The 20,956-nt window shown below is 47.1% G+C and overlaps 2 protein-coding genes across 3 annotated transcripts in view; both read left to right on the plus strand.

The window, feature by feature from the left end:
• Nucleotides 1–12,267, plus strand: part of LOC112243553 (protein FAM126B-like) — a 202,560-nt gene extending 190,293 nt beyond the window's left edge. The window contains exons 10-12 of the mRNA XM_042320080.1: nt 4,862–4,949; nt 6,195–6,351; nt 11,170–12,267. Of these exons, the coding sequence (XP_042176014.1) occupies nt 4,862–4,949; nt 6,195–6,351; nt 11,170–11,972 (1,048 nt within the window). The 3' untranslated portion in view covers nt 11,973–12,267. The remainder of the gene's footprint in view (nt 1–4,861; nt 4,950–6,194; nt 6,352–11,169) is intronic.
• A 5,485-nt stretch (nt 12,268–17,752) lies between these two features.
• LOC112243601 lies at nt 17,753–20,415 on the plus strand. Of its 2 annotated transcripts, none has more exons than XM_042320083.1 (2): nt 17,753–20,086; nt 20,118–20,415. In XM_042320083.1, the coding sequence occupies exons 1-2, from the start codon at nt 19,140–19,142 to the stop codon at nt 20,155–20,157; spliced, it is 987 nt and encodes a 328-aa protein (XP_042176017.1). In that variant the 5' UTR covers nt 17,753–19,139; the 3' UTR covers nt 20,158–20,415. The 2 variants fall into 2 exon arrangements, with proteins under 2 accessions (XP_042176017.1, XP_042176016.1); XM_042320082.1 differs by having other exon boundaries at nt 17,753–19,890; nt 20,025–20,415.
• Nucleotides 20,416–20,956: the final 541 nt, after the last annotated feature.

Genomic DNA, 20,956 nt, shown 5'->3' on the forward strand with positions numbered 1-20,956 from the left:
CTACTACATCTATCATTAACCCTACTACATCTATCATTAACCCTAACCCTACTACATCTATCATTAACCCTACTACATCTATCATTAACCCTAACCCTACTACATCTATCATTAACCCTCACCCTACTACATATATCATTAACCCTACTATATCTATAATTAACCCTACTACATCTGTCATTAACCCTAACCCTACTATATCTATCATTAACCCTAACCCTACCATAAAATAATATTACTGACGATTCTTCACCACTAGGGGTCAATGATCGCAGAAAGCTGAAATCAAACGGGAGTCCAAAGGTGGCGGAACTTCCGCTTTCTAAGGCACATTGTGTTTCCTTGTGAACAAAGGGATAAAAAATGGCTGCTCTCCCTTTGTTAGCTTTAGCATCTCGTACAAGCTAATCCTGTTTGTACAGAAACCTCACTTTCAAGCACAACATAGGACCCCCTTCAACAAGGGAACTGTTTTACTAATTACGTCTTACATTTAAACTCTTTCGCTGATATTTTTGCGATGTTTACCAGAACGCGCTGTAACGGTTTTGACTTGAGGTTATTATTTATAGGGGTGCCAGGTAGGTTGTGCCTACCAGAGAAAACATTGGTTTCTCCTTTTGGTTTGGGAGGGAATGAGTCCCATCTGGTCCGTCAAGTCTACACCAATACAAAGGACTTATGTAAAAGTCAGGATGGAAATAAACTTTTCATAAACCCTTAAAACATTGGAAAGAACTTCAAAAACAACTATATTCTTTTGCGTGGGTTGTATTAGCAACATCAATGATTACACACACATATATAATAATATCACAATGAGTTCTGGTTCTTCTAGAAATGTCCTGTACCTCGGGCCTAAAAAGAGTCCAGCCCGGTAAAGGAGTTCAGGGAACTCCCGTGACCTTAGTCAAGCAATGTTTGTCCGTTCATTCAAGTGTAGCGTAAACCCAGTATTAATCATACAATCAATATAACAATTATTTTACCACAGAACTTTAAAGCGTATCAACTCTTACTAAGTCCTCAACTACAACTAACTACATAAATCACAGTATACATCACATCAAAACAAATGAAATACCGTATACAAAAAGGTGGTAGTCAGTCGGTCAGTCAGACAATCCAATCTGCCAACAGATCTCCAGCGGAGAAAGGCCTCGAAGAACGGAGGGGTGTAGTCCACGGACGCAAAGAGTGGATCCGATCCTGGGTAAACTCTCTTAGGCTACAAAACACACATTTAACGGCAACAAAACAAACGGGTGATGCTGGCTATTTAATTGGGAATTAAAGGGAAAGCGCCCTATTGGAAGGAGCTGCACTGAGACGGTTCAGAATAATTCAGGGCCGTCACAGCGCGGTAACATATTTTTCTACTCGCACTACTGAAGCGCGAAAGATGGAGAGAGAATTACTCTCTTGGTCAAGCTAATATCTACTCAAATTGCAATCTGCTGGCCCTATGTCCTCGCTCAAGAAATGAATAATGACCGAGTCTACTCGATCCTGAAATGCGAGAGACAAAAATACTGCTACGTCTGGCCCAACGAGTCTATTTCTCAAATTTCTATAAATGGCTGTATCACGTCCTAGCACTAGACATGTAATAACTAACCCACTGTCAGAGAACAACACGGTTGCAACCTCCATATCTTTTTCAAAGGCAACACACCCAACAATTCCTGTCTAGAGCTCCAATGGTGTGTTACATAATCTGCTTTTCAATTTCTTAGAATGAGGCCTTCATGTTGAATTCAGTCTATCTTAGATTCGCCGCATGAGGCTCCAATATGTTGTCTTTACTACCATTAATGTGATCAAATCAAATTTATTTATATAGCCCTTCATACATCAGCTGATATCTCAAAGTGCTGTACAGAAACCCAGCCTAAAACCCCAAATAAAATTTAAAAAAAACAAATAAAATCCCAAATAACAGTGATGACTGTTATTTGATCAAATCAATTAATTATGTTTCATTTTTACGTGATTTAGTTAATCATGTAACAATTAACTCGTTAGCAGTCTTGGGGCACCACAGGAAAAGTTATTTAACAAGTTACTATCTCCCGACTTCTAAAGATATAAATATCTCTTACATCAATAACAATCAATTGTTATTACCTCATATCAGTCTTTCTGAATGTCGTTGGCTTCAAATTACCAACAAAGGGTATATAACAAAGTATTGAGAAACTTTTGTTGTTGACCAAATACTTATTTTCCACCATAATTTGCAGATAAATTCATTCAAAATCATACAATGTGATTTTCTGGATTTCTTTTTCTCATTTTGTCTGTCATAGTTGAAGTGTACCTATGTACCCTTTTCCCCCTCATCAATCTACACACTACACCATAATGACAAAGCAAAAACAGGTTTTTTAGCCATTTTTGCAAAAATAATTCAAAAAAAATACATCTGAAATCATATTTACATAAGTATTCAGACCCTTTACTCAGTACTTTGTTGAAGCACCGTTGGCAGTGATTACAGCCTCCAGTCTTCTTAGGTATGACGCTACAAGTTTGGCACACCTGTATTTGGAATTTCTCCATTTCTTCTCAGCAGATCTTCTCAAGTTCTGTCAGGTTGTATGGGGAGTGTTGCTACACAGCTATTGTCAGGTGTCTCCAGAGATGTTCGTTCGGGCTCTGGCTGGGCCTCTCAAGGACATTGAAGCCAATCTTGTCTTGGCTGTGTGCTTAGGATCGTTGTCCTGTGGAAAGCGAACCTTCGCCCCAGTCTGAGGTCCTGAACACTCTGGAGCAGGTTTTAATCAAGGATCTCTCTGTACTTTCTCTGTTCATCTTTCCCTCGACCCCGAAAAACATCCCCACCGTAGGGATGGTGCCAGGTTTCCACCAGACGTGATGCTTGGCATTCAGGCCAAATAGTTCAATCTTGGTTTCATCAGACCAGCGAATTTTGTTTCTCATGGTCTGAGAGTCCTTTAGGTGCCTTTTGGCAAACTCCAAACGGGCTGTCATGTGCCTTTTACTGAGGAGTGGCTTCTGTCTGGCCACTCTACCATAAAGGCCTAATTGGTGGTGTTCTGCAGAGATAGTTGTCCTTCTGGAAGGTTCTCCCATCTCCACAGAGGACCTCTGGAGCTCTGTCTGTGACCATTGGGTTCTAAAAACTGTCATTATGGGTTATTGTGTTGTAGATCAGAGTAACTCAACATGACAGGTTGTGTTGTAGATCGGAGTAACATATTTTTACTGGAGGTGGATCTGACATCATACAGTACATGAAACAGGCACACACACATTCCCACACACACACACACACCACCACACACACATTCACACACACACATTCCCACACACACACACACCACCACACACACACATTCCCACACACACACCCTCATATTACAGTCTGTGGACCTATATTGTCCCTAAATAGCTTTTCATGGAAACGTTTTCTTCCAAGCACAAAGAGGACACAGGAAACATGGTAATAGCATGGTGGAATGGAGGACGATGTGACCTTCGGGTTGCTGTGACAATTGCCTCTTTTTTACTTGCTTCGGGCTAGAGGGCCCGGGATCATTGCGACAGGGATCATTGCGGTGCAGTCAGCAAGTTTCATGCTGCGGGCAGGAGTGGGTGGTCAGACAAATTTGGGATGAGAATATTTCTGCTTTGTATGCATTAGCCTTACCCATTAGCCACCGTGCTTCTACATCTGCATTGCTTGCTGTTTGGGTTTTTAGGCTGGGTGTCTGTACAGCACTTTGTGACATCAGCTGATGTAAGAAGGACTTTATAAATACATTTGATTATTTAACACTGAATTAAATGAATGAATGGTTTTGGGTGGATTTTCCCTTTAAGTAGCCTACCTCCTCTCCTAGTTGGGCGTGCCAGATCATGTGTGTCGAGTATATGTGTGGTCTCAATGAAATAGAGTAGGCTATAGCCTACGCATGGGCAGAGAAGCACGGGGCAGCTATCTTTCCAAGGAAATGTACTTCCTAAATATGATTATGCAATAATTTACTACATTACCTTGGAAATAAATATTGAGCATCCATATTTGTCCCATCCCTAAAACATAAAATAGCTCAAGAGAAAGTGCAAGTCTCTCCAACTCTGCTCTCTTCAAACTGATATAGCCCAGTAAATCAAATGTATTTATAAAGCCCTTTTTACATCAGCTGATATCTCAAAGTGCTGTACAGAAACCCAGCCTAAAACCCCAAACAGCAAGCAATGCAGGTGTAGAAGCACGGTGGCTAGGAAAAACTCAGTAGAAAGGCCAGAACCTAGGAAGAAACCTAGAGAGGAACCAGGCTATGAGTGGTGGCCAGTCCTTTTCTGGCTGTGCCGGGTGGAGATTATAACAGAACATGGCCAAGATGTTCAAATGTTCATAGATGACCAGCAGGGTCAAATAATAATAATCAGTGGTTGTCGAGGGTGCAACAGGTCAGCACCTCAGGAGTAAATGTCAGTTGGCTTTTCATAGCCGATCATTCAGAGTATCTCTACCAAAGTTATTTTTGCACATTTTGATATTGCCTATAGTGTGCAAAATTGCTGGAACCATGGCTGGTAGGCGAGCTGCATCACATGCGCCTAAAACAACGTTGCATGACTGTGGTTGGATTGGGACCGTTTCCTGCAGGTGGAAATGGAACAGAAAGCCAGCGGTATAAAAAGCTACAGGTGTGGCAGAACTCTACCTTGGACTAGTAATCATAGCCCTGCTCTAATAACAGATTTACATTATCTGTGAGAGTCAGACATCAGGACACCTGGCTGGTCATCCTGGATGTTGACTTGGACATTGTCGTGGTGATTAGAAGTGATGTTCGACTTTTTCTTGTATGTGTTTTGTCTCATACAGATATAATGGCGAGTGGGAGATGGGGAAGGAAGCTCTGGAAGACATCCTCTACAGAGCTCAGCTGGAACTCTACTCTCAGCCCCTACTGGTAAGACCTAACCCATGGTCCTATAAACTCAGCCCCTACTGGTAAGACCTAACCCATGGGCTTATAAACTGGGGGACCCTGGTACAGGGGTTCCGTTTCCAGAGTCCTGTACCAGGGTTCCGTTTCCAGAGTCCTGTACCAGGGTTCCGTTTCCAGAGTCCTGTACCAGGGTTCCGTTTCCAGAGTCCTGTACCAGGGTTCCGTTTCCCAGAGTCCTGTACCAGGGTCCCGTTCCCAGAGTCCTGTACCAGGGTCCCGTTCCCAGAGTCCTGTACCAGGGTCCCGTTCCCAGAGTCCTGTACCAGGGTCCCGTTCCCAGAGTCCTGTACCAGGGTCCCGTTCCCAGAGTCCTGTACCAGGGTCCCGTTCCCAGAGTCCTGTACCAGGGTCCCGTTTCCAGAGTCCTGTACCAGGGTCCCGTTTCCAGAGTCCTGTACCAGGGTCCCGTTTCCAGAGTCCTGTACCAGGGTCCCGTTTCCAGAGTCCTGTACCAGGGTCCCGTTTCCAGAGTCCTGTACCAGGGTCCCGTTTCCAGAGTCCTGTACCAGGGTCCCGTTTCCAGAGTCCTGTACCAGGGTCCCGTTTCCAGAGTCCTGTACCGGGGTCCCGTTTCCAGAGTCCTGTACCAGGGTCCTGTTTCCAGAGTCCTGTACCAGGGTCCCGTTTCCAGAGTCCTGTACCAGGGTCCCGTTTCCAGAGTCCTGTACCAGGGTCCCGTTTCCAGAGTCCCGGTACCAGGGTCCCGTTTCCAGGGTCCCGGTACCAGGGTCCCGTTTCCAGGGTTTACCAGGGTCCCGGTACCAGGGTCCCGTTTCCAGGGTCTCGTTTCCAGGGTCCCGTTTCCAGGGTCTCATTTCCAGGGTCCCATTTCCAGAGTCCTGTACCAGGGTCCATTTCCAGAGTCCTGTACCAGGGTCCCATTTCCAGGGTCCCATTTCCAGGGTCCCAGTACCAGGGTCCCATTTCCAGAGTCCCGTACCAGGGTCTCATTTCCAGGGTCCCATTTCCAGAGTCCTGTACCAGGGTCCCATTTCCAGAGTCCTGTAACAGCCATAGAGCTGAGTCTGTTCCATCAGAAACTCTATCTATTAGTCTAGTGACCTCAAACCTCTATTCCCCCTGCCAGTTGGGGGTTGCTATGAGCAGTTTTCTGCCAGACATCGGGTTTGGAGTTGAGGTTAGTTAGGGATAGCATTAGTGTTTGGTTGACCAGTCCATTTGACCTCTGACCTGTGCTCCCGCTAGCTGGGTAACGCTATGAAGAGTTCCCTGCCAGACAACGCTCCAGACGAGACGCGAGGCAGGAAGGTCCTTCAGGTGGATGTCACTCCAACCGTCAGTCGCATCTCCCGCTCCGCCATCACTGCCGCATCCATCAGACGACACCGCTGGAAGAGGGAGGGTAAGAGACACTTATTGTACACACAGCAACACTTACTGTACACATTAACCCTGGAAGGGGAGGGTAAGACACAGCAACACTTACTGTACACACAGCAACACTTACTGTACACACAGCAACACTTACTGTACACACAGCAACACTTACTGTACACACAGCAACACTTACTGTACACATTAACCCTGGAAGAGAGAGGGTAAGACACAGCAACACTTACTGTACACACAGCAACACTTACTGTACACATTAACCCTGGAAGAGAGAGGGTTAGAGACAGCAACACTTACTGTACACATTAACCCTGGAAGAGAGAGGGTTAGAGACAGCAACACTTACTGTACACATTAACCCTGGAAGAGAGAGGGTTAGAGACAGCAACACTTACTGTACACATTAACCCTGGAAGAGAGAGGGTTAGAGACAGCAACACTTACTGTACACATTAACCCTGGAAGAGAGAGGGTTAGAGACAGCAACACTTACTGTACACATTAACCCTGGAAGAGAGAGGGTTAGAGACAGCAACACTTACTGTACACATTAACCCTGGAAGAGAGAGGGTTAGAGACAGCAACACTTACTGTACACATTAACCCTGGAAGAGAGAGGGTTAGAGACAGCAAACTCTGTGGTCAGATGTCATGTCATTTATAACCCACTCGTCACCAGTGGAGTGTACAGTGTGTGGTCAGATGTCATGGTTGATTTCCTGACCATGATAAGTGCTGTACCATGTAGACTGCTGATGGGTGTGGCTGTTAAGAGCATCTCATCCTGTGTTACACCCCAGATTGTTTTGACTACACAAACGAAGCAGAGCTCAGTGTCACCATCACTCCTAGCCACACCTCCTGGAATCCAGCAGCCAATCGAGAGCGAGGAGGGCGGGGCTACAGCATCATCCCCCCTGTCACATTGGAGTGTAGGCAGAAACGGGAGGAGTCACAGAGCAGTGAGGGTTCCGTCCCATTGGCTACCTCTCCACCTCCCCAGAGTTCACAAACTCCTCCAGCCCTTGTTCAGATACTTACATTGCTACCTCCAAGTTCCTGTTTTCTAATCCATCCACCAACCACGTCATTTCTACACTGCCCTACAAAGTGCTGTAACTACGTAAAAACATTACTGACTTCAGTCTTTTTCAAGTCTAGACAGCAATTTCTGATTCTTCATGTCTTATTCTGAACGACTGGCTTGTTCTTGTGTCTAAATACCACATTAATCAGATAATATACCTGGCCATTACAAGAGATCAAACATATTGACCAAATTTATAGTTACTGCACTTTGCCTTTTTTGGGCAGTATTGTCCTCTGTGCTGTATAGTAGTCCAGAGAGAGGAAGGAAGACTTCTGGGTTGAAGGATAGGTGGACAGGACCATAGCATGGTGCTCCTTCTACCTATGACCCCTGATCTACAACCTTACCATGACCCCATGCTTCCTGCTTAGAGCACCGCCTATCGTCAACACTGAGCATGCTCATCTGTTTCCTAAGGTAACTTCAGGATGTTTAGAAAAACGCCCTAACCTCTGGTGCCGGGTTCTGGTTCTCACCTGGAATGACTCCTATTGTTTTAGACCCAAATGTTATGTCACTGCAGCTCCATCTGGTGTCAGTTTCATTACAGGGAACATTTGGGCCAGCAGCACCCAGCTGTACCTGTTCACTGGAAGTGTTGTCCATTTATTTGTGTAGTGCAGCTGTATAGATGTGCAGAGATACAGCTGTATTCATGTATCTAACGTAGCGCAGCTCAGTGAGTGAGAAACTGCCTCCAAGCATGTGCATGACATGGCCTCCACACATACTGCCAACATCATCTCAATCATCAACCTTCCAAACCATGCTCAACTCCAGCGCGCCTTACTGCCGCAGACAGTTGGCTCCTTGTCTGTTAAGACCTCCACATCCTGGAGCTCAGCTACCTGCTTTTACCCATCTGTCTTAAACATTCATTGCTACATTTGAAGGTCCATTTTATCTTGTTTGATGTGTCTAGAGTTCAATCTGGTCAGCTCTGGGCTGCTGGACTGGATTGTCTACTCTTTACCCTCATCCCCTCATTTACAGACTTCTGTTAACCATATGCCAGTCCACCACAGAGCCCTCTGTAAGCCATATGCCAGCCAGCCACAGAGCTCTCTTTATCCATACGCCAGCCAGCCACAGAGCCCTCTGTAAGCCATATGGCAGCCAGCCACAGAGCTCTCTTTATCCATATGCCAGCCAGCCACAGAGCCCTCTGTAAGCGATATGGTAGCCAGCCACAGAGCCCTCTGTAAGCCATATGGCAGCCAGCCACAGAGCCCTCTGTAAGCCATGTGCCAGCCAGCCACAGAGCCCTCTGTAAGCCATTTGCCAGCCACATAAGCCATATGCCAGCCAGCCACAGGGCCCTCTGTAAGCCATATGCCAGCCAGCCACAGGGCCCTCTGTAAGCCATATGCCAGCCAGCCACAGGGCCCTCTGTAAGCCATATGCCAGCCAGCCACAGAGCCCTCTGTAAGCCATTTGCCAGCCACAGGGCCCTCTGTAAGCCATATGCCAGCCAGCCACAGGGCCCTCTGTAAGCCATATGCCAGCCAGCCACATATGCCAGCCACAGAGCCCCTGTAAGCCATTTGCCAGCCACAGCCACAGCCACAGGGGCCTCTGTAAGCCATATGCCAGCCAGCCACCAGCCCAGAGCCCTCTGTAAGCCATATGCCAGCCAGCCACAAAGCCCTCTGTAAGCCATATGCCTGCCGTCCAGCCACAGGACCCTCTGTAAGCCATATGCCAGCCAGCCAGCCACAGGACCCTCTGTAAGCCATATGCCTGCCAGCCAGCCACAGGAGCCCCTCTGTAAGCCATATGCCAGGAGCCTGTAAGGCCAGCCACAGAGCCCTCTGTAAGCCATATGCCAGCCAGCCACAGGCCTCTGCAAGACATATGCCAGCCAGCTGAGCCCTCTGTAAGCCATATGCCAAGCCAGCCAGCCACAGAGCCCTCTGTAAGCCACATGTCATCCAACCAGCCAGCCACAGAGCCCTCTGTAAGCCATATGCCAGTCAGCCACAGAGCCCTCTGTAAGCCATATGTCATCCGGCCAGCCACAAAGCCCTCTGTAAGCCATATGCCGGCCAGCCACAGAGCCCTCTGTAAGCCATATGTCATCCGGCCAGCCACAGAGCCCACCAACCACATGCAAGCCAACCAGCCAGCCACTGAGTCCTCTGTAAGCCATATGCCAGCCAGCCACAGAGCCCTCTGTAAGCCATTTGCCAGTCGGCCAGCCACAGAGCCCTCTGTAAGCCATATGCCAGCCAGCTACAGAGCCCTCTGTAAGCCATATGCCAGCCAGCTACAGAGCCCTCTGTAAGCCATATGCCAGCCAGCTACATAGCCCTCTGTAAGCATTATGCCTGCTGGCCAGCCACAGAGCCCTCTGCAAGCCATACACCCGCTAGCCGCAAAGCCCTCTGTAAGCCATATGCCAGACAGCCAGCCATAGAGCCCTCTGTAAGCCAAATGCAAGCCTGCCAGCCAGCCACAGATCTCTCTTTATCTATACGCCAGGCACAGAGCCCTCTATAAGCCATACCAGGCACAGAGCCCTCTGTAAGCCATACGCCAGCCAGCCAGCCACAGAGCCCTCTGTAAGCCATACGCCAGCCAGCCAGCCACAGAGCCCTCTGTAAGCCATTTGCCAGCCACAGAGCCTTCTGCGAGTCATATGCCAGCCAGCCAGCCACAGAACCTTCTGTAAGTCATATGCCAGCCAGCCAGCCACAGAACCCTCTGTAAGCCATGCCAGCCAGCCAGCCACAGAGCCCTCTGTAAGCCATATGCCAGCCAGCCACAGAGCCCCTGTAAGCCAGCCAGCCAGCCACAGAGGCCTCTGTAAGCCATACACCAGCCAGCCACACACCAGCCAGCCAGCCAGCCACAGAGCCTCTGTAAGCCATATGCCAGCCAGCCACAGAGCCAGCCACAGAGCCACAGAGGCCTCTGTAAGCCATACACCAGCCAGCCACAGAGGCCTCTGTAAGCCATATGCCAGCCAGCCACAGAGCCCTCTGTAAGCCATATGCCAGCCAGCCACTGAGCCCTCTGTAAGCCATTTTCCAGCCACAGAGCCCTTGTAAGCCATTTTCCAGCCACAGAGCCATGCAGTTGGGGTTGGACAGGTCTTTTATAAGAGCTAAGGGTTGAATCAAGAAGTGCAACAAAAGAGCGTGTTGCTTGTGTTCTTTTCATGTGCTTGTCCTCTTCTCTTCTGTCTTCTCTCTTCCGTTTTCTCTCTTCCTCTTCTACTTCTCTCTTCCTCTTCTTTCTTTGGAGGACAGATTGGATATGGTCTATAGTGTCTCCATTCATCCAGCTGTGGCTGATCTGTTTATGTTATTGATGGATAATCCAGAGATGCTGTACCTCAGCCAGACATCGTGTCAATATAGTCAGCCTGCATAGACTGTCTCCACTGTGACACCTTATAGCAGGTTTCTAGTGGAGACAAAATGTATGTTCTAGGGTTGCCAAATTCCTGTCACTTTCCCCAAATTCCCTTGTTTTCCAGAAATCCTGGTTGGAGGATTCCGGGAATATTTTTGCTGGAATTTATGGGAAACCTGGGAATTTTGGGGAAAATTTACTGGAATTTTGCAGCCCTGGTCTGTTCCTTCCAGTTCATCCTGCTTCAGCGGTCTCTGTCTCCATCACTTCATTCTCTCATGCTGTTTTCTGTCTGTTTTTAAAGCTTCATTCTCTCATGCTGTTTTCTGTCTGTTTTTAATCACTTTATTTTCTCAAACTGTTTTCTGTCTGTCTTTCCAGATGCTGATGGGATGAGTGTAGGTGAGGAGTCATTCAACCTCAACGACCCAGACGAGGGTTTCTCCTCAGGGGCTTCCAACAGCAGCCAGCCCAGCGCCACCAAGCCTGGGGGCCCCGGGCCCCGGGGGGGCAGTCAGAAGAGCAGCAGCGTCAAGAAGACTGTCACTGCCAGACTGTCCCGAGAGAGAGAGCGGGAGCTGATGCATAGGGAGAAGGAGATGGAGAAGATGAAAGACCAGGAGAGAGCGAAGGAGAAGGAGAGAGAGCTGGAGAGATGGAGGGAGAAGGAGAGGCAGAGAGAGAGGGTGGCGGAGAGTCGCAGGGAGCTGTTCTCCGCCGTGGTGGCCACTCCCACAGCAGCTCTGAGACGACGTCAGCAAACACAGACCCCTTCCCCTGCTCCTCCCCCCGTCACCATGGACACCATCGACATCGAGCTCAGCCCAATCAAGAAGCCGCAGTCCTTCCCTGGCCCCTGCCCCAGCCCCTCCCCCGGCACACTGGTCCGAACAGCCAGCTCCGCCTCCTCCAAGTCGTTGTATGAAGGTGTGAACATGAACCTGAACGGCAGCATTAGCAGCCTGGGGGGGGCTCTGGGAGGTTCTGGGGGGCTGGAGGGGGCTCTGGGAGGGCTGGGTGCCAGCGTGGGGGGAGGAGGGACCCACCGCTACTCCACCATCAGCCTGCAGGAGGAGGTGCTGGCCCGGCCTGAGGAGAACCAGGAGCTACTTTCCTCGGGAGCGCCCCTCACCAAGCAGTCCCGCTCCCCCAGCTTCAACATGCAGATCATATCACAGGTGTAGCCTAGCCTGGTGGGATTGGCGGGGGGGCCTGGCATGGCGGGACCTGGTGGGGAGGTAGACTCGCGCACACACATATAGACACACACAAATTAATACATCCATATATATACAGGTGTGTGTATATATATGTGTGTGTGTGTGTGTGATATATATATATATATATATACACACACACACACACACACACACACACACACACACACACACACACACACACACACACACACATCTCACACCCAGCAGTCGGTCTCTGTTACCTATTGTTGCGACTGGAACCCCACCCCTGTATAGCTGAACCCCACCCCTGTATGGCTGAACCCCACCCCTGTATGGCTGAACCCCACCCCTGTATGGCTGAACCCCACCCCCTGTATGGCTGAACCCCACCCCTATATGGCTGAACCCCACCCCCTGTATGGCTGAACCCCACCCCTGTATGGCTGAACCCCACCCCCTGTTTGGTTGAATGGCCACTTAGCCCAGGGTCTTCTGCCCTGTAGAGAGAGAGAGGCTAATGTTTTGACAAATAGCAGAGGGCTTTTGTCTTCATGTTCAATTGTATACATAGTCAATCTATTTGAAACTTGCTGTCTTCAACAGCAGTAACTGAGAATGGGAGTGTAGAGTCATCTGACCAGACTTCCACTACCTAGAGTCAGGGTTCTGTCCTACTGCTATCCTGGGTCTGTCTCCCTGAAGGAACACACCATTCCACCTCTGTGACAGGCAGAGACCCACAGAAACACACCATTCCACCTCTGTGACAGGCAGAGACCCACAGAAACACACCATTCCACCTCTGTGACAGGCAGAGACCCACAGAAACATACCATTAGACAGCAGTAGGACAACACACCGTTAGACAGCAGCAGGACAACACACCGTTAGACAGCAGCAGGACAACGCCATTAGACAGCAACAGGACAACACCATTAGACAGCAGTAGGACAACACACCATTAGACAGCAGTAGGACAACACACCATTAGACAGCAGTAGGACAACACACCATTAGACAGCAGTAGGACAACACCATTAGACAGCAGTAGGACAACACACCATTAGACAGCAGTAGGGCAACACACCATTAGACAGCAGCAGGACAACACCATTAGACAGCAGCAGGACAACACACCATTAGACAGCAGCAGGACAACACACCATTAGACAGCAGTAGGACAACACCATTAGACAGCAGTAGGACAACACCATTAGACAGCAGCAGGACAACACCATTAGACAGCACAGCAGCAGGACAAGGACACACCATTAGACAGCAGCAGGACAACACACCATTAGACAGCAACACAGCATTAGGACAACACACCATTAGACAGCAACACACCATTAGACAGCAGCAGGACAACACACCATTAGACAGCAGCAGGACAACACACCATTAGACAACAGGACACCATTAGACAGCAGTATGGACAACACCATTAGACAGCAGTAGGACAACACCATTAGACAGCAGTAGGACAACACCATTAGACAGCAGTAGGGCAACACACCATTAGACAGCAGTAGGGCAACACACCATTAGACAGCAGCAGGGCAACACCATTAGACAGCAACAGGACAACACACCATTAGACAGCAGCAGGGCAACACCATTAGACAGCAGCAGGACAACACCATTAGACAGTAGTAGGACAACACCATTAGACAGCAACACACCATTAGACAGCAGCAGGGCAACACACCATTAGACAGCAGCAGGGCAACACCATTAGACAGTAGTAGGACAACACCATTAGACAGCAACACACCATTAGACAGCAACACACCATTAGACAGCAACACACCATTAGACAGCAGTAGGACAACACCATTAGACAGCAGCAAGACAGCAGTAGGACAACACCATTAGACAGCAGTAGGACAACACCATTAGACAGCAGTAGGACAACACACCATTAGACAGCAGCAGGACAACACACCATTAGACAGCAGTAGGACAACACCATTAGACAGCAGTAGGACAACACCATTAGACAGTAGCAGGACAACACCATTAGACAGCAGTAGGACAACACCATTAGACAGCAGTAGGACAACACACCATTAGACAGCAGCAGGACAACACACCATTAGACAGCAACACACCATTAGACAGCAACAGGACAACACACCATTAGACAGCAGCAGGACAACACACCATTAGACAGCAACAGGGCAACACCATTAGACAGCAGCAGGACAACACACCATTAGACAGCAACAGGACAACACACCATTAGACAGCAACAGGACAACACACCATTAGACAGCAACAGGACAACACACCATTAGACAGCAGCAGGACAACACACCATTAGACAGCAACAGGACAACACACCATTAGACAGCAACAGGACAACACACCATTAGACAGCAGCAGGACAACACACCATTAGACAGCAACAGGACAACACACCATTAGACAGCAGTAGGGCAACACGCCATTAGACAGCAGCAGGACAACACCATTAGACAGCAACACACCATTAGACAGCAGCAGGGCAATATACTGTCATTGCTGTAATAGCTTGTGGTCAAATTGAACATTTCTGAGATTAATTTAATGACTGAAGCCGTAGCATTCTGTGTTGTATTGAATCAGCAATAATAACAGACTAGCTACAATTTGTTGTTGTTCATCTATAGACTGTAACCCTGTAGTGTCTCACCTATAGACTGGAACCCTGTAGTGTCTCACCTATAGACTGGAACCATGTAGTGTCTCACCTATAGACTGGAACCCTGTAGTGTCTCACCTATAGACTGGAACCCTGTAGTGTCTCACCTATAGACTGGAACCCTGTAGTGTCTCACCTATAGACTGTAACCCTGTAGTGTCTCACCTATAGACTGGAACCCTATAGTGTCTCACCTATAGACTGGAACCCTGTAGTGTCTCACCTATAGACTGGAACCATGTAGTGTCTCACCTATAGACTGGAACCATGTAGTGTCTCACCTATAGACTGGAACCCTGTAGTGTCTCACCTATAGACTGGAACCCTGTAGTGTCTCACCTATAGACTGGAACCCTGTAGTGTCTCACCTATAGACTGGAACCATGTAGTGTCTCACCTATAGACTGGAACCCTATAGTGTCTCACCTATAGACTGGAACCCTATAGTGTCTCACCTATAGACTGGAACCCTGTAGTGTCTCACCTATAGACTGGAACCCTGTAGTGTCTCACCTATAGACTGGAACCCTGTAGTGTCTCACCTATAGACTGGAACCCTGTAGTGTCTCACCTATAGACTGGAACCCTGTAGTGTCTCCAAACCTCTCCATCTATAGACTGGAACCCTGTAGTGTCTCACCTATAGACTGGAACCCTGTAGTGTCTCCAAACATCTTCATCTGGTGATGTGCAATCTGATCTCTACTGACTCTTGTTTTTGTTGTTTTTATGGAGAACATCTGGGTCTACGGTTGGAGAATGTTGGGTGGCTCAGTTGGTAGAGCATGGCGCTTGTCATGCCAGAGTTGAGTTTCATCTCCCATCAGAGAGTCTGCTAAATAACTCACTACTGTAGTGGCTCTGGATCAGAGAGTCTGTTAAATGACTCACTACAGTAGTGGCTCTGGATCAGAGAGTCTGTTAAATGACTCACTACTGTAGTGGCTCTGGATCAGAGAGTCTGTGAAATTACTCACTACTGTAGTGGCTCTGGATCAGAGAGTCTGTGAAATGACTCACTACTGTAGTGGCTCTGGACCAGAGAGTCTGCTAAATGACTCACTACTGTAGTGGCTCTGGATCAGAGAGTCTGCTAAATGACTCACTACTGTAGTGTCTCTGGATCAGAGAGTCTGCTAAATGACTCACTACTGTAGTGGCTCTGGATCAGAGAGTCTGTGAAATGACTCACTACAGTAGTGGCTCTGGATCAGAGAGTCTGTTAAATGACTCACTACAGTAGTGGCTCTGGATCAGAGAGTCTGTTAAATGACTCACTACTGTAGTGGCTCTGGATCAGAGAGTCTGTGAAATGACTCACTACTGTAGTGGCTCTGGACCAGAGAGTCTGCTAAATGACTCACTACTGTAGTGGTTCTGGATCAGAGAGTCTGCTAAATGACTCACTACTGTAGTGTCTCTGGATAAGAGAGTCTGCTAAATGACTCGCTACTGTAGTGGCTCTGGATCAGAGAGTCTGTTAAATGACTCACTACTGTAGTGGCTCTGGATCAGAGAGTCTGCTAAATGATTCAGTACTGTAGTGGCTTTGGATCAGAGAGTCTGCTAAATGACTCACTACTGTAGTGTCTCTGGATAAGAGAGTCTGCTAAATGACTCGCTACTGTAGTGGCTCTGGATCAGAGAGTCTGTTAAATGACTCACTACTGTAGTGGTTCTGGATCAGAGAGTCTGCTAAATGACTCACTACTGTAGTGGTTCTGGATCAGAGAGTCTGCTAAATGACTCGCTACTGTAGTGGCTCTGGATCAGAGAGTCTGTTAAATGACTCACTACTGTAGTGGTTCTGGATCAGAGAGTCTGCTAAATGACTCACTACTGCAGTGGCTCTGGATCAGAGAGTCTGTTAAATGACTCAATCCTGTAGTGGTTCTGGATCAGAGATTCTGCTAAATGACTAACATGGAAATGTGATAATCACAACTCAGACAGTCGCTGTGTGAATGTTTTCTTTCTTCAATTACCATGATTTTAGAGCCAAAAAGAAAATCAGACCAAAACGTGATTCTCTAGGTTTTAGTCCATGAACTTGATGTATGTTTTTATCATTATACAGAAAATATCTACAATACAAGTCAAAGTTTTAGAACACCTACTCATTCAAGGGTTTTTCTTTATTTCTACTATTTTCTACATTGTAGAATAATAGTGAAGACATCTAAACTATGAAATAACACATGGAATCATGTAGTAACCAAAAAAAAGTGTGAAACAAATCAAAATATATTTTAGATTCTTCAAAGTAGCCACCCTTGATGACAGCTTTGCAGGCTCTTGGCATTCTCTCAACCAGCTTCACCTGGAATGCTTTTTCAACAGTCTTGAAGGAGTTCCCACATATGTTGAGTACTTGTTGGCTGCTTTTCTCAATTCAGTTGAGATCTGTAGCTCTAATGAACTTATCCTCTGCAGCAGAGGTAACTCTGGGTCTTCCTTTCCTGTGGCGGTCCTCATGAGAGCCAGTTTCATCATAGCGCTTGATGGTTTTTGCGACTGCACTTGAAGAAACTTTCAAAGATCTTGACTGACCTTCATGTTTTAAGGTAATGATGGACTTTGCTTATTTGAGCTGTTCTTGCCATAATATGGACTTGGTCTTTTACTAAATAGGGTTATCGTCTATATAACAATCCTACCGTGTCACAACACAACTGATTGGCTCAAATGCATTAAGGAGGAAAGGCACAACTGTTAATTGAAATGCATTCCAGGTGACTACCTCGTTTATTTTTATTTTACCTTTATTTAACTAGGCAAGTCAGTTAATAACAAATTCTTATTTTCAATGATGGCCTAGGAACCGTGGGTTAACTGCCTGTTCAGGGGCAGAACGACAGATTTGTAGCTTGGGGATTTGAACTTGCAACCTTTCGGTTACTAGTCCAACACTCTAACCACTAAGCTACCCTGCCACCCCATGAAGCTGGTTGAGAGAATGCCAAGAGTGTGCAAAGCTGTCATCAAGGCGGCTACTTTGAAGAATCTAAAATATTGATTTGGTTACTACATGATTCCATATGTGTTATTTCATAGTTTTGATGTGTTCATTATTATTCTACAACGTAGAAAATAATTAAAATAAAGAAAAAACCCTTGAATGAGTCGGTGAGTCCTAACTTTTGACTGGTACAGTATATTATTTGGATTTCTGTTACTAAGTTAATCATTTCCAAACTATTGATATGGTTGTTTAATCAAAGAAAATGTAATTTCCTGATAATTTTGTCTTGTGATGCTGTATTGAAAACAGACTTACAAAGTAGAGGACAAGAACGTGAGGATGTTTGCTGATGTGCAGCTACATGACTGAACTACAGAAAGACTGACACGCTGGAGAAACAGAACCTCTTGACTGGTCTCACAGGAAACAGGACCAATAGAAACAGAACCTCTTGACTGGCCTCACAGGAAACAGGACCAATAGAAACAGAACCTCTTGACTGGCCTCACAGGAAACAGGACCAATAGAAACAGAACCTCTTGACTGGCCTCACAGGAAACAGGACCAATAGAAACAGAACCTCTTGACTGGTCTCACAGGAAACAGGACCAATAGAAACAGAACCTCTTGACTGGTCTCACAGGAAACAGGACCAATAGAAACAGAACCTCTTGACTGGCCTCACAGGAAACAGGACCAATAGAAACAGAACCTCTTGACTGGCCTCACAGGAAACAGGACCAATAGAAACAGAACCTCTTGACTGGCCTCACAGGAAACAGGACCAATAGAAACAGAACCTCTTGACTGGCCTCACAGGAAACAGGACCAATAGAAACAGAACCTCTTGACTGGTCTCACAGGAAACAGGACAAATAGAAACAGAACCTCTTGACTGGCCTCACAGGAAACAGGACCAATAGAAACAGAACCTCTTGACTGGCCTCACAGGAAACAGGACCAATAGAAACAGAACCTCTTGACTGGTCTCACAGGAAACAGGACAAATAGAAACAGAACCTCTTGACTGGCCTCACAGGAAACAGGACCAATAGAAACAGAACCTCTTGACTGGTCTCACAGGAAACAGGACCAATAGAAACAGAACCTCTTGACTGGTCTCACAGGAAACAGGACCAATAGAAACAGAACCTCTTGACTGGTCTCACAGGAAACAGGACCAATAGAAACAGAACCTCTTGACTGGTCTCACAGGAAACAGGACCAATAGAAACAGAACCTCTTGACTGGCCTCACAGGAAACAGGACCAATAGAAACAGAACCTCTTGACTGGTCTCACAGGAAACAGGACCAATAGAAACAGAACCTCTTGACTGGCCTCACAGGAAACAGGACCAATAGAAACAGAACCTCTTGACTGGCCTCACAGGAAACAGGACCAATAGAAACAGAACCTTGACATCAGACTCTACTGACGTCAGACCAGTCATCTGACACGGCTCCCAATTTAGACACAGTGACAATAGGAAATCACTGTACCAACAGTAATACTGCTGTTCCTACATGCTGTTCTGTTCCAACATGCTGTTCTGTTCCAACATGCTGTTCTGCTCCTACATACTGTTCTGTTCCAACATGCTGTTCTGCTCCTACATACTGTTCTGCTCCAACATGGTGTTCTGTTCCAACATGCTGTTCTGCTCCTACATACTGTTCTGTTCCAACATGCTGTTCTGTTCCTACATACTGTTCTGTTCCAACATGCTGTTCTGCTCCTACATACTGTTCTGCTCCAACATGGTGTTCTGTTCCAACATGCTGTTCTGCTCCTACATACTGTTCTGTTCCAACATGCTGTTCTGTTCCTACATACTGTTCTGCTCCAACATGCTGTTCTGTTCCAACATGCTGTTCTGTTCCAACATGCTGTTCTGTTCCTACATGCTGTTCTGCTCCTACATACTGTTCTGTTCCAACATACTGTTCTGTTCCAACATGCTGTTCTGTTCCAACATGCTGTTCTGTTCCTACATACTGTTCTGTTCCAACATGCTGTTCCAACATGCTGTTCTGCTCCAACATGCTGTTCTGCTCCGACATGCTGTTCTGTTCCTCCATACTGTTCTGTTCCAACATGCTGTTCTGCTCCGACATGCTGTTCTGCTCAGACATGCTGTTCTGTTCCTACATGCTGTTCTGCTCAGACATGCTGTTCTGCTCCGACATGCTGTTCTGCTCCGACATGCTGTTCTGCTCAGACATGCTGTTCTGCTCCAACATGCTGTTCTGCTCCTACATGCTGTTCTGTTCCTACATACTGTTCCAACATGCTGTTCTGCTCCTACATGCTGTTCTGTTCCTACATGCTGTTCTGTTCCTACATACTGTTCCAACATGCTGTTCTGTTCCAACATGCTGTTCTGCTCCTACATGCTGTTCTGTTCCTACATACTGTTCCAACATGCTGTTCTGCTCCAACATGCTGTTCTGTTCCTACATACTGTTCCAACATGCTGTTCTGCTCCTACATGCTGTTCCAACATGCTGTTCTGCTCCAACATGCTGTTCTGTTCCTACATAGTGTTCCAACATGCTGTTCTGCTCTGACATGCTGTTCTGCTCTGACATGCTGTTCTGCTCAGACATGCTGTTCTGCTCAGACATGCTGTTCTGCTCCGACATGCTGTTCTGCTCCAACATGCTGTTCTGCTCCTACATGCTGTTCTGTTCCTACATACTGTTCCAACATGCTGTTCTGCTCCTACATCAAATCTAATCAAATGTATTTATAAAGCCCTTCGTACATCAGCTGATATCTCAAAGTGCTGTACAGAAACCCAGCCTAAAACCCCAAACAGCAAGCAATGCAGGTGTAGAAGCACGGTGGCTAGGAAAAACTCCCTAGAAAGGCCAAAACCTAGGAAGAAACCTAGAGAGGAACCAGGCTATGTGGGGTGGCCAGTCCTCTTCTGGCTGTGCCGGGTGGAGATTATAACAGAACATGGCCAAGATGTTCAAATGTTCATAAATGATCAGCATGTTCGAATAATAAGAAGGCAGAACAGCTGAAACTGGAGCAGCAGCACGGCCAGGTGAACTGGGGACAGCAAGGAGTCATCATGTCAGGTAATCCTGGGGCATGGTCCTAGGGCTCAGGTCCTCCGAGAGAGAGAAGGAGAGAATTAGAGAACGCACACTTAGATTCACACAGGACACCGAATAGGACAGGAGAAGTACTCCAGATATAACAAACTGACCCTAGCCCCCGACACACAAACTACTGCAGCATAAATACTGGAGGCTGAGACAGGAGGGGTCAGGAGACACTGTGGACCCATCTGAGGACCCACTAGAGGGATATCTTCAACCACCAACTTACC

This window comes from Oncorhynchus tshawytscha, linkage group LG03, assembly GCF_018296145.1.
Source record: "Oncorhynchus tshawytscha isolate Ot180627B linkage group LG03, Otsh_v2.0, whole genome shotgun sequence".
Classification (NCBI taxonomy): domain Eukaryota; kingdom Metazoa; phylum Chordata; class Actinopteri; order Salmoniformes; family Salmonidae; genus Oncorhynchus; species Oncorhynchus tshawytscha.